Source organism: Anomaloglossus baeobatrachus, chromosome 4 (assembly GCF_048569485.1).
Source record: "Anomaloglossus baeobatrachus isolate aAnoBae1 chromosome 4, aAnoBae1.hap1, whole genome shotgun sequence".
In the NCBI taxonomy this organism is placed as follows: domain Eukaryota; kingdom Metazoa; phylum Chordata; class Amphibia; order Anura; family Aromobatidae; genus Anomaloglossus; species Anomaloglossus baeobatrachus.
In genome coordinates, this window is record NC_134356.1 from 625,993,700 (window position 1) to 626,008,699 (window position 15,000).

The 15,000-nt window shown below is 50.9% G+C and overlaps 1 protein-coding gene across 3 annotated transcripts in view; it reads left to right on the plus strand.

Annotated features, from left to right (window-relative positions):
• The window catches only part of LOC142304190 (cAMP-dependent protein kinase catalytic subunit alpha), a 120,798-nt gene that overhangs the window by 98,880 nt on the left and 6,918 nt on the right, over positions 1–15,000 (plus strand). For all 3 annotated transcript variants that reach the window (XM_075346323.1, XM_075346324.1, XM_075346322.1), the window contains exon 9: positions 4,337–4,459. In XM_075346323.1, coding sequence (XP_075202438.1) covers positions 4,337–4,459 — 123 coding nt within the window. The remainder of the gene's footprint in view (positions 1–4,336; positions 4,460–15,000) is intronic.

Here is a 15,000-nt window from a genome sequence, read left to right on the forward strand (position 1 = left end):
TTTGGAACAAATCAAGCCAGACTTGTCACTCGAAGTAAGGAACACCAAGCTATGACTTGCCTAGTTTGGACACCTCATCAGAGATGAGCGAACCCAAACTGTAAAGTTTGGGGTTCATACGGGACAGCGGGTGTCCGGGTCTCTGACTTGAACATAGACTTTAAATAACGAAGTCTGTGTCCAGGTTCGGTTGCTGTTTCCATGGGAACAAAGTTTGTTGAAAGGCTACAGAGCTGTGGAGAGGCGAGGGAGACCATTTTACTGCATAAAAGTTTGGGTCCTCATGTACTTACCGTATTTTTCACTTTATAAGACGCACTTTTGTTCCCCCAAATTGTGGGGGAAAGTAGGGGGTGCGTCTTATAAACTGAATATACAGATTATATACTGCAGGGTCCAGGAGAGGTGAGGGCCGCTCTGGAGCGGGGCTTGTGAAGCTGCGGGCGGCAGCGTTTGATCTCCTGCACCCGCACATATAATATGCACAGCCGCTGTCCATCACCATGGTGCTGAAACTGCACCGCGGCGATGGGCTGGGGGAGCTGTGCATATTATCTGCCTGTGCTTACCTTTGATCGCACATGCCCCCTCCCCCTGTGTTGACTATGGCCCTCATGCTGCTGCCCATAGTAAAATAATAAACTCTTTACTCACCTCCTCCAGCGTGTCTCCCTCCTGCTGCTGTGATCAGGCACGCAGAGATATCTCTCTGCTGTCCCGATCACATGACCGGCATTACAACCAGGAAGTAGGAAGTGCAGGAGACAGGAACAGGTCAACCCCGAGGAGGGGAACACAAGGGAGCACAGTGCTGCAGAAGGTACTAAAAGCAGCAACATGGGGGCGATATCTAACAGAAGGTGATGTGTGCCTGCCACAGTGTGCCTGTGGGCCTGCCACAGTGGTCCTGTGGGCCTGCCACAGTGGTCCTGTGGGCCTGCCACAGTGGGCCTGTGGGCCTGCCACTGTGGGCCTGCCACAATGGGCCTGCCACAGTGGGCCTGCCACAGTGGGCCTGTGGGCCTCACTGGGGGACGTGTTCAATATAAGGTGGCCATATCCAGATTAAGGTGGCTAATTTTAGGATGGGGGCTATATACCCTATATTATTTGTTAGATGGACACTGGCATTATAAGACGGACCCCATTTATTAAAAAATTCTCTATTCTTTCACCAAATTTGGGGGTGCGTCTTATAATCATGTGCGTCTTATAAAGCGAAAAATACGGTATCTAGGGTTCGAGGTCCTGTGTCAAGTCCGGGTCCCGAACCAAACTTAACTAAATTCCGAGCGAACCCAAACATCCACTGCTCCCCTCACCTCTACACATCATACAAAGGGAGGAATCACTCGAGACGTATATCTTGCTCAGAAGAATAGAAGAAACAAGGCGAAGAGGAAGACCGGCAACCTGATGGCTTGATACAATCAAAACACTGTGAAGACTCTGGTAAACCAATCTAGACCTAGATCGAACTTCTTACAGAGCGTCCCTCCATGAAGTCGCCATGGCTTAGGATTGAGCTGAAAGCCATTAAATAATATATACTTTATTTACCTTCAACTGATTGACTATAAAACCATTGGAAGTGTGTATCTTTTAGCCAATAAAAAGTTGGAGGGAAGCGCAATAGGGTCTCTACCCAGTAACACAGACTAAAAGTAATAAGACAATGTGCTTATCTTATTGGGTTGTGTATCTTACAACCAGATATTAAGCCTGTAGCCAGCTGCTGCAGTGTCCACATGCTAAACGAAAGCCAAAAAGCCACTCGAGAAAACTGTTAATGTGGAACGATTACTGCGCTGCTGAAGATACGAGACACATCCAGGAGAGGCATAATGCAAAGTGGTTAAAATCAACGCGTTTCACAGTGTTACCCCACTTCTTCATCATACTGATGGATTTACTGATGAAGTGGGGTAGCACTTTGTAACGCGTTAACTTAAACCACCTTGCATTATGCCTCTCCTGGATGTGTCGTATATTCAGCAGCGCAGTATTAGTGCCACATTAAATGTTCCCGAGTGTTTTACCAATCACAGATGCCATCCAAAAAGTTGGAAGGGACACTATGATGGAAAGCCAATGGAACAGATAATAGTGTATGGGTTCTATTTCTGTGAAAAGCCACTGGTGGTGGACCAGTAACAGATCCAGCACTGTCCCCTCCCCCCCCCCTCCTTCTCCATCTTTTATTCAGTCACTATGATGGCTTAGAAGATTGAAAATATGAACACCGAGAGACCTCAGAGCGCTGTTTGTATCTTATCTAGTATAATAGGGTGGTAATATCCATCTCGGATACTGTGCCGGAGCTGCCGCCTCACCACCGTGCCGGAACTGCTTCCTGACTAACACCCCACCTACGGTCTCCTCTCCAATATACTATAGAATGTAAGCTCGCAAGGGCAGGGTCCTCTTCCCTCTGTACCAATCTGTCTATTGTAACTTGTACAGTGGTACCTCGCTTAACGAGTTAGCGAGTATTTCGCTTAACGAGCAAAACTTACTGTAAATTTCTAACTCAGTTTACCAACAAGCTTTGCCGTACGAGCAAAATACTCACCGCACACACTTCCGGTTCCGTACATCCACCGGGCTCTAACCCGCTCTTGCAGTCCGCACAAACACACACGCACACACACATATTATGCTCACCTTATCTTTCATTCCATCGCCGGCCTCCTGGTTCTTGTAGTTCGCCGCTACAGGATGTGTATCTGGTAACCATCGCGACGAGGGAGGAACTTCAGCTGTCAGCCGCTACTCAAAGCCAATCAGAGGCAAGCGGCTCCTGCCTTTGACATCAGCGCTCTGGCAGCGGAAGTTCCTCCCTCGTCGCGATGGTTACCGATACACAGCCTGTACCGGCGAACTGCAAGATCCAGGAGTCCGGTGATGGAACGGAAGGTAAGGTGAGCATAATATGTGCGTGTTTGTACATGTTTGTGCGTGTGTGGAATGGCACAATAGGGGACCAGGATGGGACATTTAACAAGTTGTGGAACGAATCGTCTGCATTGGAATGATTTCCTATGGGAAATCTTGCTCTGCTGAACGAGTAACTTGGTTAACAAGCACAGTCACAGAACGGATTGTTCTCGTTATCCAAGGTTCCACTGTATATGTATTCTGTATATGTAACCCCTTCTCAACACCATGGAATCAATGCTGCTTTATAAATATTAATAATTAATACCGGATATGCTAAACATGATTTGTTGTCATAGGCTACATACATACAGATTTAGAGCTTACTGTCAGTGGTTCTATTGGCACTTACTTCTGAAGTCCTAAAAAATGGTACTCTAACATTGGCGTTGACGTGGCCATTGACTGACTTTAATAATGCAGATGAAGTCACTTTGTGCTGTCTACATAATTCTTTACATTAATCGCCATTATCTGCCTATTGCAGCAGGCAACAAAGCACAGCTGACCGCGGTTTGTTGCTTTCTTCAAATAGTCGAATTCTGCCGTAAATGATCTCCGATGGAGCACCTAAGTGACTTTGTCTTCATTAATAAAGTGAATGGCCCCATCAACTAAAACGTCGGAATCCAGTATTCGAGGGCTTCAGACTTAAGTTCCGACAAAGCTGCTGACAGTAGCCTTAGGGACTCAGTCCACCTTAGGCGGGCTTTGCACGTTGCGACATCGCAAGCCGATGCTGCAATGTCGCACGCGATAGTCCCCGCCTCCGTTGCAGCAGCGATATCTTGTGATTCCTGGCATAGCGAACATTATCGCTACGCCAGCTTCACATGCACTCACCTGTCCTGCGACGTCGCTCTGACCAGCGTCCCGCCTCCTTCCTAAGGGGGCGGGTCGTACAACGTCAGAGTGACGTCACACGGCAGGCGGCCAATCAAAGCGGAGGGGCGGAGATGAGCAGGATGTAAACAATCCCGCCCACCTCCTTTCTTCCGTATAGCCGCCAGCGGCAGGTAAGGTGATGTTCCTCACTCCTGCGGCTTCATACACAGCGATGTGTGTTGCCGCAGGAACGAGGAACTACATCGTACCTGTCGCGGCAGCGTAATTATGAAAAAGTCGGCGCCTACACCGATGATACGATAACGACGCTTTTGCACTCGTTAATCAGATCATCTAGGATTTACACACTACGATGTCGAAAGTGACGCCGGATGTGCGTCACTTTCGATTTGACCCCACCGACATCGCACGTGCGATGTTGCAACGTGCAAAGCCGCCCTTAGTCTAGCCAAGCAATCAAGTGTTAGGTTACAGCTAATATGATCAAATGCTAGTGAGTTGTGGAGCACATAAGCAAAAACATAACATTATTTTTCTCTTCTATATTTCATAGGGGTATAACAAAGCCGTGGATTGGTGGGCCCTTGGAGTCCTGATTTATGAAATGGCCGCAGGCTATCCTCCATTCTTTGCTGACCAGCCAATTCAGATCTATGAAAAGATCGTATCTGGGAAGGTTAGTGTCCATGCTTATCTTATCTTGTCTTTTCATGTAGTTCAGTTTTGAGAAGAGTTCAGTACGAACCTGAAACGAGTAAATACAAGCTACTTGAAGCATCACCACACGTGGAGCCACTCCTTATTCACAGCAGCGCGGTCTACCAGAACTTCTCAATTTTCAGAGACTTTGGTAGTTGATAGAATTGAGATATAGGGGACTATCTTTGCACTTTTTTCCACTTCAGGTCACGTTTTTAAGCATTTATACAATGAATAAGGATTTGACAATCCAAAACGCATTTGTTTGGGGGTGAAGGATTTTCCTTCTTTTGCGTTTCCTGTTTTTATGGAATGAAAGCCCTATTTTTATAAATTTATAAATAAAGACGTATTTTATGGAGACTGGTGCCGGCCCCTCCCTTGTTCCACTTTTTTTTTTTAAAGCGGCTCCTGATAGAATCCGCTCCAAACAAAACACTGTTCACTGGAAGGGCTGCAGGAAACGAAAAAATCCTCCTGGAACAGTTTTTCCTTCCAAGAGATGCAGAAATTGTTTAGAAATTTCTGCTGCAAATACTTAGGGGGGCTTTGCACGTTGCGACATCGCTAGCCGATTGTAGCGATGCCGAGCGCGATAGTCCCTGCCCCCGTCGCACATGCGATATCTTGTGATAGCTGCCGTAGCGAACATTATCGCTACGGCAGCTTCACACGCACTTACCTGCCCTGTGACGTCGCTCTGGCCGGTGACCCGCCTCCTTCCTAAGGGGGCGGGTCGTGCAGCGTCACAGCGACGTCACACGGCAGGCGGCCAATAGAAGGGGAGGGGCGGAGATGAGCGGGGCGTAAACATGCCGCCCACCTCTTCCTTCCTCATTGCAGGCGGGACGCAGGTAAGGAGAAGTTCCTCGCTCCTGTGGCTTCATACATAGCGATGTGTGCTGCCGCAGGAACGAGGAACAACATCGTACCTGTCGCTGCAGTGAAATTATGGATATGACCGACACTACACAGATCACCGATTTTCGACGCTTTTATGATCGTTTATCGGTGCTTCTAGGCTTTACACGTTGGAACGTCGTTACCGGCGCCGGATGTGCGTCACTTTCGATTTGACCCCGACGAGATCGCAGTAGCGATGTTGCAACGTGCAAAGCCCCCCTTAGTGTGTGCACATACCCTTATCATGGTAGTTATCTTTGCTGTTAGGGTATGTGCTCAGTCTTCTTAGGCTGCTTTCACACATCAGTTTTTTGGGATCAGGCACGATCCAGCGAAAAAACTGATGTGACTGATCCAGTGAAAAAAACGGATTGGGTGCATCAGTCTTTGGCTAGTTTCACACTTGCGTTGGACGGGATCCGTAGCATTGCGTTGTGTGACGCATGCAACGGATGCGTTGCATATAGTGGCACAACGCAATGCTACGGATCGTACAAAATAACGGAAAGCTTTTTTTTTTTTTTTTTTCTTTTCTTCTTAGGCTATGTGCGCACTGGGAAATGGAATTTTCTTGAGAAAATTCCGCATGCTCTCAAAGATTACCGCACCCGCGGTAAAAAAACGCGGGAAACCGCACCCGAAAACCGCATGCGGTTTGCTGCGGTTTTACCGCGGTTTTGCCGCGTGCGGGTTGGGATGTGCTTTATTGCATTCAATGTCATTGGAGTCAATGGAGTGAAATCACGCAGCGATGTGCGGAAAAGAAGTGACATGCACTTGTTTTTGCTGCGGGATTCCCGCAGCAAAACATGCAGCTGTCAAATTCCGCCTAGTGCGCACAGGATTTTTTTTCTCCATAGGATTTGCTGGTGATTCACTGCAGAGATGTTATGAACATTTTCTGCAGCGAAACATGCAGCAAATCCGCGGAAAATCCGCGGCAAAATCCGGTAAGTGCGCACATAGCCTTACAGTTTACCGGCAGCCGACTATTGTGAACGATCAGCTGATCGCTCTTAATAGCCGGTGGCCGACTGCCCTGACATGCCTGCGGCCGAGCGCTCAGCTGAGCGCCCTGACATGCCTGCGGCCGAGCGCTCAGCTGAGCGCCCTGACATGCCTGCGGCCGAGCGCTCAGCTGAGCGCCCTGACATGCCTGCGGCCGAGCGCTCAGCTGAGCGCCCTGACATGCCTGCGGCCGAGCGCTCAGCTGGGCGCCCTGACATGCCTGCGGCCGAGCGCTCAGCTGAGCGCCCTGACATGCCTGCGGCCGAGCGCTCAGCTGGGCGCCCTGACATGCCGGCGGCCGAGCGCTCAGCTGGGCGCCCTGACATGCCGGCGGCCGAGCGCTCAGCTGGGCGCCCTGACATGCCGGCGGATCAGCTGGGCGCCCTGACATGCCGGCGGCCGAGCGCTCAGCTGGGCGCCCTGACATGCCGGCGGCCGAGCGTTCAGCTGAGTGCCCTGACATGCCGGCGGATCAGCTGAGTGCCCTGACATGCCGGCGGCCGAGCGCTCAGCTGAACGTTCGGCCACCGAGAAATAAAATAAAGTTTGTGATAAAAAAAAAAAGCATGCGCAGTGAAAAATAAAGGTTTCCGCTGCTCAAAAAAAGTTACGTGCAGCGTTCCATCCGCCTGACGCTCACTGACGGTCAGCGTCAAAACAACTGATGTGTTGCGGGGCGGATGCAATTCAAGACATCCGTTGCTATCCGTAGCTAATAGAAGTCTATGAGGAATATAACGGTTTCCTGTAACGGTTACCGTAATTCCTCAAGGCTGCGGATAGCAACGGATCCCGTCCAACCCAAGTGTGAAACTAGCCTTTTCCATCAGTTCCTTCAGTTTTTTTGATGGATCCGTTGTGATACTGAGCGTGCTCAATTAAAAAAAACGGATACAGCGGCCGTATGCCGTATCCCTTTTTTTTTTTTGCCGGATCCGGCGCAATTTAGCCCCCAAGTTTTGCTTTTCAGGGTAAGGCTATAAACTTACCCTGAAAAAACTTTCCCCTCAGCGTTCCATCTGGCCGCCAGACAAGCAAAGGCCGGATGGAACGCAAGGCCATCCGACACAATCCTGCGCTAATAGAAGTCTACGGGTGAAAAAAACGGATCTGGCAGCAACGGACGCCGGATTGTGCCTGATGGCAAAAAACTGATGTGTGAAAGCGGCCTTAATGCGTTTTTTGAACAGAAACTTCCGAAAATGTAGAAAATTTGGAGTCTCTGCTGCAAAATGTTTGCATAAAAGTGTGCATATACCCAATGTAGTTCCACTTGTGATAACTAGAGATCTTACTAACGGAGATTTATTGATTGGTCTTTCAAGTGTTTAGATTCTGTTCACACGGAGCAGAGATCTACACCAAAGTCTTAAAAACATTCGGCAAATTCTTTATTCATTTCTGTGGGAAATCCACTTTCCGACTTATGAGATATTTTCTTTTTTTTTTTCTCATGAAAAAGTTTTAAAAAAATGTCTGACGCGGATCCTGATGGAATTGCCCCAAACTGGGCACTGTCACATCAAATATTGGGAAAAAAATATTTCCATAACAAACAATACTAAAACTCGTGTAAGCTGCTATTGGAAATGTAAACCTCCTTCAGGGAAAAAAAGTATTTAGTCAGCCGCCAATTGTGCAAGTTCTCCCACTTAAAAAGATGAGGTCGGCCTGTAGTTGACATCATAGGTAGACCCCAACTATGAGAAACAAAATGAGAAAACAAATCCAGAAAACCATCTTGTCTGATTTTTGCAAGATTTTATTTGCAAACTAAGTATTTAGTCACTTACAAACAAGCAAGATTTCTGGCTCCCACAGACCTGCAACTTCTTTAGGACACTCCTCTGCCCTCCATTCATTACCTGTAGTAATGGCACCTATTTGAACTTATCAGTATAAAGAACACCTGTCCACAACCTCAAACAGTCAGTCTCCAAACTCCACTATGGTGAAGACCAAAGAACAAGAACAAAATTGTAGCCCTGCACCAGGCTGGGAAGACTAAGTTTGCAATAGGCAAGCAGCTTGGTGTGATGAAATCAACTGTGGGAGCAATAATAAGAAAATGGAAGATATACAAGACCACTGATAATCACCCTGGTTCTAGGGCTCTACGCAAGATCTCACCCCGTGGGGTCAAAATGATCACAAGAACGGTATACAAAAATCCCAGAACCACACAGGGGGACCTAGTGAATGACCTGCATAGAGCTGGGACCACCGCAACAAAGGCTACCATCAGTAACAGTCTACGCCGCCAGGGACTTAGATACTGCAGTGCCAGACGTCCCCCTGCTTAAGCCAATACATGCCCAGGCCCGTCTGAAGTTTGCTAGAGAGCATTTGGATTATCCAGAAGAGTATTGGGAGAATGTCATATGGTCTGATGAAACCAAAGTAGAACAGTTTGTTAGAAACACAACTCATAGTGTTTGGAGGAGGCAGAATGCTGAGTTGCATCCAAACATCACCATACATACTGTGAAGCATGGGGGTGGCAACATCATGCTTTGGGGCTGTTTCTTGTACGTGTACATGAAAGAGTGAATGGGGCCATGTATCGTGATATTTTGAGTTCAAACCTCCTTCCATCAGCAAGGCCATTGAAGATGAAACTTGGCTGGGTCTTTCAGCATGATAATCCCAAGCACACCGCCAGGGCAACAAAGGAGTGGCTCATAAGAAACATATTAAGGTCCTGGAGTGGCCTAGCCAGTCTCCAGATCTCAACCCCATAGAAAACCTTTGGAGGGAGTTGAAAGTCCGTGTTGCCCAGTGACTGGTCCAAAACATCACTGCTCTAGAGGAGATCTGCATGGAGGAATGGGCCAACATACCACCAACAGTGTGTGCCAACCTTGTGGAGACTTGCAGAAAACGTTTGACCTCTGTCATTGCCAACAAAGGATATATAACAAAATATTGAGATGAACTTTTGTTATTGACTAGATACTTATTTTCCACCATAATTTGCAAATAAAATCTTATCAAATCAGACAAGGTGATTTTCTGGATTTGCTCTCTTATTTTGTCTCTCATAGTTGTAGTCTACTTATGATGTCAATTTCAGGCCGAGCGCATCTTTTTAAGTGGGAGAACTTGCACAATTGGCTTTTTGCAACAGCTATTTCAGTTTCATATATCTGATAACTGATGGACTGAGTAATATTTCTGGATTGAAATGAGGTTTATTGTACTAACAGAAAATGTGCAATCCGCATTTAAACAATTTGACCGGTGCAAAAGTAGGGGCACCTCAACATAAAAGTGACATTAATATTTTGTAGATCCTCCTTTTGCAAAAATAACAGCCTCTAGTCGCTTCCTGTAGCTTTTAATGAGTTCCTGGATCCTGGATGAAGGTATATTTGACCAGTCCTGTTTACAAAACAATTCCAGTTCAGTTAAGTTTGATGGTCGCCGAGCATGGACAGCACGCTTCACATCATCCCACAGATGTTTAATGATATTCAGGTCTGGGGACTGGGATGGCCATTCCAGAACATTGTAATTGTTCCTCTGCATGAATGCCTGAGTAGATTTGGAGCAGTGTTTTGGATCATTGTCTTGCTAAAATATCCATCCCCTGCGTAACTTCAACTTCGTCACTGATTCTTGCACATTATTGTCAAGAATCTGCTGATACTGAGTTGAATCCATGCGACCCTCAACTTTAACAAGATTCCTGGTGCCGGCATTGGCCACACAGCCTCAAAGCATGATGGAACCTCCACCAAATTTTACTGTGGGTAGCAAGTGCTTTTCTTGGAATGCCGTGTTTTTTTGCCTCCATGCATAACGCCTTTTTGTATGACCAAACAACTCAATCTTTGTTTCATCAGTCCACAGGACCTTCTTCCAAAATGTAACTCGCTTGTCCAAATGTGCTTTCTCTATCGTTTCATTGGGGGACACAGGACCATGGGTTATGCTGCTGTCACTAGGAGGCTGACACTAAGTAAACATAAAAAAGTTAGCTCCTCCCTAGCAGCATACACCCCGAGCCGGAGGCGGGCTCAGATCAGTTTTAGCTTAGTGTCGTAGGAGGCTGATGTGGGCCGTCTCGGCCCCCCTCAGCCATGTATGTTTTTTGCGCTTTTTTCTTTTATTTCGGCGCCGCTCATCACTCTCATACCTGTCGTCTTTTTCTCTGCAGGTATTCGCGTCACTCATCCTCCGCAGCCCTGTGGGTACCGCTCCCCAGGGTCGCAGGGGGCTTGAGACTTCGGGCCCTCTCCCCCGCCCGTCCCCGTGGTACCACTCCCGGGGGTGCGCGTGTGGGCAGGTTGTTTTGTGGGCACCCCTGATTCGCCCTGCGGTATCACCCCAAAGGGCGTACAGGGGAGTGCAGCAGGGATGGAACCTCCGCAGCGTTTTAATAGATGGGGCCCTGTCACGCTGCCTTCTCCTGATAGGGGGCTGATCTACCCCCATCATGATGTCCACTACCCAGCCTCAGCACGCTCTCCCCCGGAGCCTTCCTGGACGAGCAGCGCTGTACACAGGCAGGGCCAGGGAACCCTGCTTGCACCGCATCCATCGCTGGGCCGGCGCCGCCGATTGCAGGTAGGACCGACCTTTCCTGCACTTTCCCCCGGCCCTCTCCATAAATTTAGTCCCCGGTCTCGGCCTAGTCGCTCCTGCGTCCTAGCCACGCCCCCGCTGCAGCGCTATTGGCCGCCGGTCGTCTCCCTCTGTATCCTCCCACTGCTCTGCCTCCTGGCTGGTGGTGGGGGCTGTGAATCCTCCGGGTTTTCGCGCCGGAATCCTGCTCCTCCCCCAGCCTCCTTCAGCGTCCCCTCGCCATTTTAGCCTGCCTCTGGTCCCCTGAGGCTGCAGCGCGCCGGCGTTCTGACTCTTCTGGCCAGCTCACTCCTGGACTCCTCTTCTGGACTGGTGGGCAGCACGCAGGACCTGGGTAAGCTCTGCTCCTAAGGAGTAGCCCTCACTAGGCAGCATTCTCTGAGTTTAGGGACGAGTTAACCCTCTCCTGTCTCCTTCCTAGCAGCCACCAGGGAGAGTGCCTGTTTTCACCATGCCTAAGGCTAAGCCCACCCAATCCAAGCAGGCCCCCTTTGCACTATTTTTTGCATGTTCCTCCTGCAAGTCCAAGTTTTCCCAGGGTCAGGACGCCCCACTATGCTCCGTCTGTTCTACAGACGCATAGCCTCCGCAGGACTCCGCGGCCGACTCTTCTGATACCGCAGACGCCACAGCGCCATATGCTGCAGGGCCCTGCGTTCCGCCCCCCCCCCCCGACTGGCTAGCGTCCCTGTCCCAGTCCGTAGATTCCCTCTCTGAGGCTTCTCGGACCATCGCGCAAGCTCTGCGCCTGCTGCCGTCGCTCGCCCAGATTCCCGCAGACCCGGCGCAATCGCCTCCGGAGCAGGTGAGCCCCGTTGCAGGGTCCTCCTCTGCTGCTCAAAAACGGACCCGCCAGGTCTCGTCCTCAGACTCTTCCCAGGTTTCACCTTCATCCCCAGGTCCAGACCGTCAGTCCTCCAGGGAGGCTTCTGACTGCTCCGATGATGATTCCGATGCGGCACCCCTGCAGGACTCAGAGCAGGCGGCTGATATTCGGCGCATGGTGAATAGCCTGATAGAAGCAGTAAACCAGACCTTGAAGGTACAGGTGGACCCAGTCTCCTCCCAGAGCACCCAGGTCTCGTTTAAGCGGGTGAAGCGGGCCCAGAACACAGTCCGGACATCCAGAATTCGCTGAGTTACTGCGCAGCCACAGGCAACAGCCGGACAGGGTATTTACCAGCGGTAAGTCCATCGATTTGCATTATCCTTTTCCTGAGGGTCTTCGAAAGGATTGGGCAGGCTCCCCTGTGGTCGACCCCCCAATCTCCCGCCTGTCTTCTCACACAGTCCTTCCACTCACTAACGGTACGTCTCTCAAGGACCCTACGGACCGTACTATTGACAGGTTGGCCCGCTCCGCCTTCGAGGCAGCGGGCACATCCCTCTCTCCGGCCTTTGCCTCGGTTTGGGTTGCGAAGGCCCTGATGTCCTGGGCGGACACGCTACGTTGCGGTCTCCGCGCCATTCCTGCCAATCCGGACCTGGTTCCCATCGCCTCGCAGATTTCCCTCGCGGGTGAGTACTTGCTCAATGCAGCCCTGGCGTCTGCAAGTTGCGCGACCCAGGCCGCCAGCAACAATGTGGCCATCCGTCGAGCCCTCTGGCTCCGGTCCTGGAACGCGGATGCGGCCTCTAAGAAGTCACTAACTTCCCTGCCCTTCCTAGGGGAGCGTCTCTTCGGAGATAGGCTGGACCAGCTGATCTCCGATGCAACGGGAGGAAAGAGTACATCTCTCCCCCAATTGCGCCCTAAGCGCTTCCAGAATCGGCGTCCCACCGCTCGTTTCCGGCCCTTTCGCAGCTTCAACTCCAATCCCCAGCCACGGAAAAGCCGCTCTCCTCCGAGAGACAGGAAGACCCCGTCATTCAAGACTAATCCCGCCTGGCGTTCACGCTCCCGCCAGCCCACGAGATCCTCTTCTGGTTACCGCCGACGTTCCTCCAAGTGACTCGCGGTCGGCGCGCAACAGCGCCAGACTTGTGGGAGGGCGTCTGTCTCGTTTTCAGCATGTGTGGATCCCCCTGACCGCCGATGCCTGGGTCAGAGAGATCATCACATCAGGATACAAAATAGAATTCGAAGCAAAGCCACCGAGACGTTTTTTCCTATCTCGTCCTCCCGAGTCTCCCGCGCGGGCTCGCGCGTTCTTTCACTCCATAGACTCCCTCCTCCGAGCCGGAGTCGTGGTACCAGTCCCTCCCGCAGAGCGTTTCAAGGGGTTCTATTCCAACCTTTTCGTGGTCCCCAAAAAGGACGGCTCTGTCCGTCCCGTCCTCGACCTAAAGCTTCTAAACAGGTCGGTGAGGCCTCGGCCGTTTCGAATGGAGTCACTCCGGTCCGTCATCGCGTCCATGGAGGTAGGCGAATTCCTGGCATCGCTGGATATTCAAGACGCCTATCTTCACGTCCCGATAGCCACCTCTCACCAACAGTTCCTCCGCTTTGCGATAGCTGAAGATCACTTCCAGTTCACGGCTCTCCCCTTCGGCCTCGCATCCGCACCCAGGGTCTTTACGAAGATCATGGCTGCTGCCATGTCCGTCCTGCATTCCAGGGGTGTCATGGTCATCCCGTACTTTGGACGATATGTTGATAAAGGGCTCTTCCTTCGAGGACTGTCGTCTTGGGGTTCAGGTCACGATCGACACCCTTTCACGGTTAGGGTGGCTGATAAATCGGAAGAAGTCCTCTCTGACCCCGGCCCGTCGGATCACCTTTTTAGGCATGGTATTCGATACCATCCAAGGGCGAGTTTTCCTCACACAGGAGATGTCCTCCCTACAACGAGGCCTCCGCGCTCTCCGGCGTCAGCGCCAAGTTTCCATCAGGTTCGGCATGCGGGTCCTCGGTCGTATGGTGGCGGCGATGGAAGCGGTACCCTTTGCACAGTTCCATCTCCGGCCCCTCCAGCTGGCCTTGCTGAAGAAGTGGGACAGATCTCCCTTTTCTCTGGACCGCAGGTTTCATCTTTCGCCGGAGACCCGCCATTCCCTCCGTTGGTGGCTCAATCAACGCAACCTCGCATCAGGAAGGTCTTTCCTCCCGCTCCACTGGAAGATAGTAACCACCGACGCCAGTCTCCAGGGCTGGGGAGCAGTGTTTCGGCATCACACAGCGCAGGGCCGATGGTCACCGAGGGAGAGTTGTCTCCAGATCAACATTTTGGAGATAAGAGCCATCCGACTAGCCTTGCAGCAGTTTCAGCACCTAGTACAGGGTTGCCCAGTCAGGATCCAGTCGGACAATGCGACGACGGTGGCGTACATCAACCACCAAGGCGGCACAAGAAGTGTCGGGGCAATGCGAGAAGTCAAGAAGATTTTGCACTGGGCCGAATGTCATCACTCCCTGATCTCAGCGGTACACATCCCAGGCGTGGACAATTGGGCGGCGGACTTCCTCAGCAGGGAAGGCCTCGCCTCCGGAGAATGGTCCCTCAACCGGGAAGTCTTCAACCAGATCTGCGACAGATGGGGAGTTCCGGACGTGGACCTAATGGCCTCCCGGTTCAACCGTCAGGTTCCGCAGTTTGTAGCGCGGTGCCGCGACCGCTTGGCTTTAGGAGTCGACGCCCTCACCCTGTCATGGAGCCAGTTCAGTCTCCCGTACATCTTTCCTCCGCTCCCTCTAATTCCGAGGGTTCTCAAGAAGATCAAGGCGGAAGGAATTCCGGTCATCCTAGTGGCTCCGGACTGGCCCAGGCGAGCATGGTTCGCGGAACTCACTCAGCTCCTCGCAGACGCTCCGTGGCGCCTTCCAGACCGTCCAGATCTCCTGCAGCAGGGACCTCTTTTCCATCAGAACTCACGGGTCCTAAATTTGACGGCCTGGCCATTGAATCCTGGGTTCTAGCTAAGGCTGGTTTTTCCTCAAGAGTGATTCAGACAATGATTAGGGCCAGGAAGCCATCTTCATCAAAAATTTACTACCGCACGTGGAAGGTTTTCTTCAGATGGTGTGAAGAACATAATATTTCTTCTCCACTCGCCTTCTCCCTTCCTTCCCTGTTGGCATTC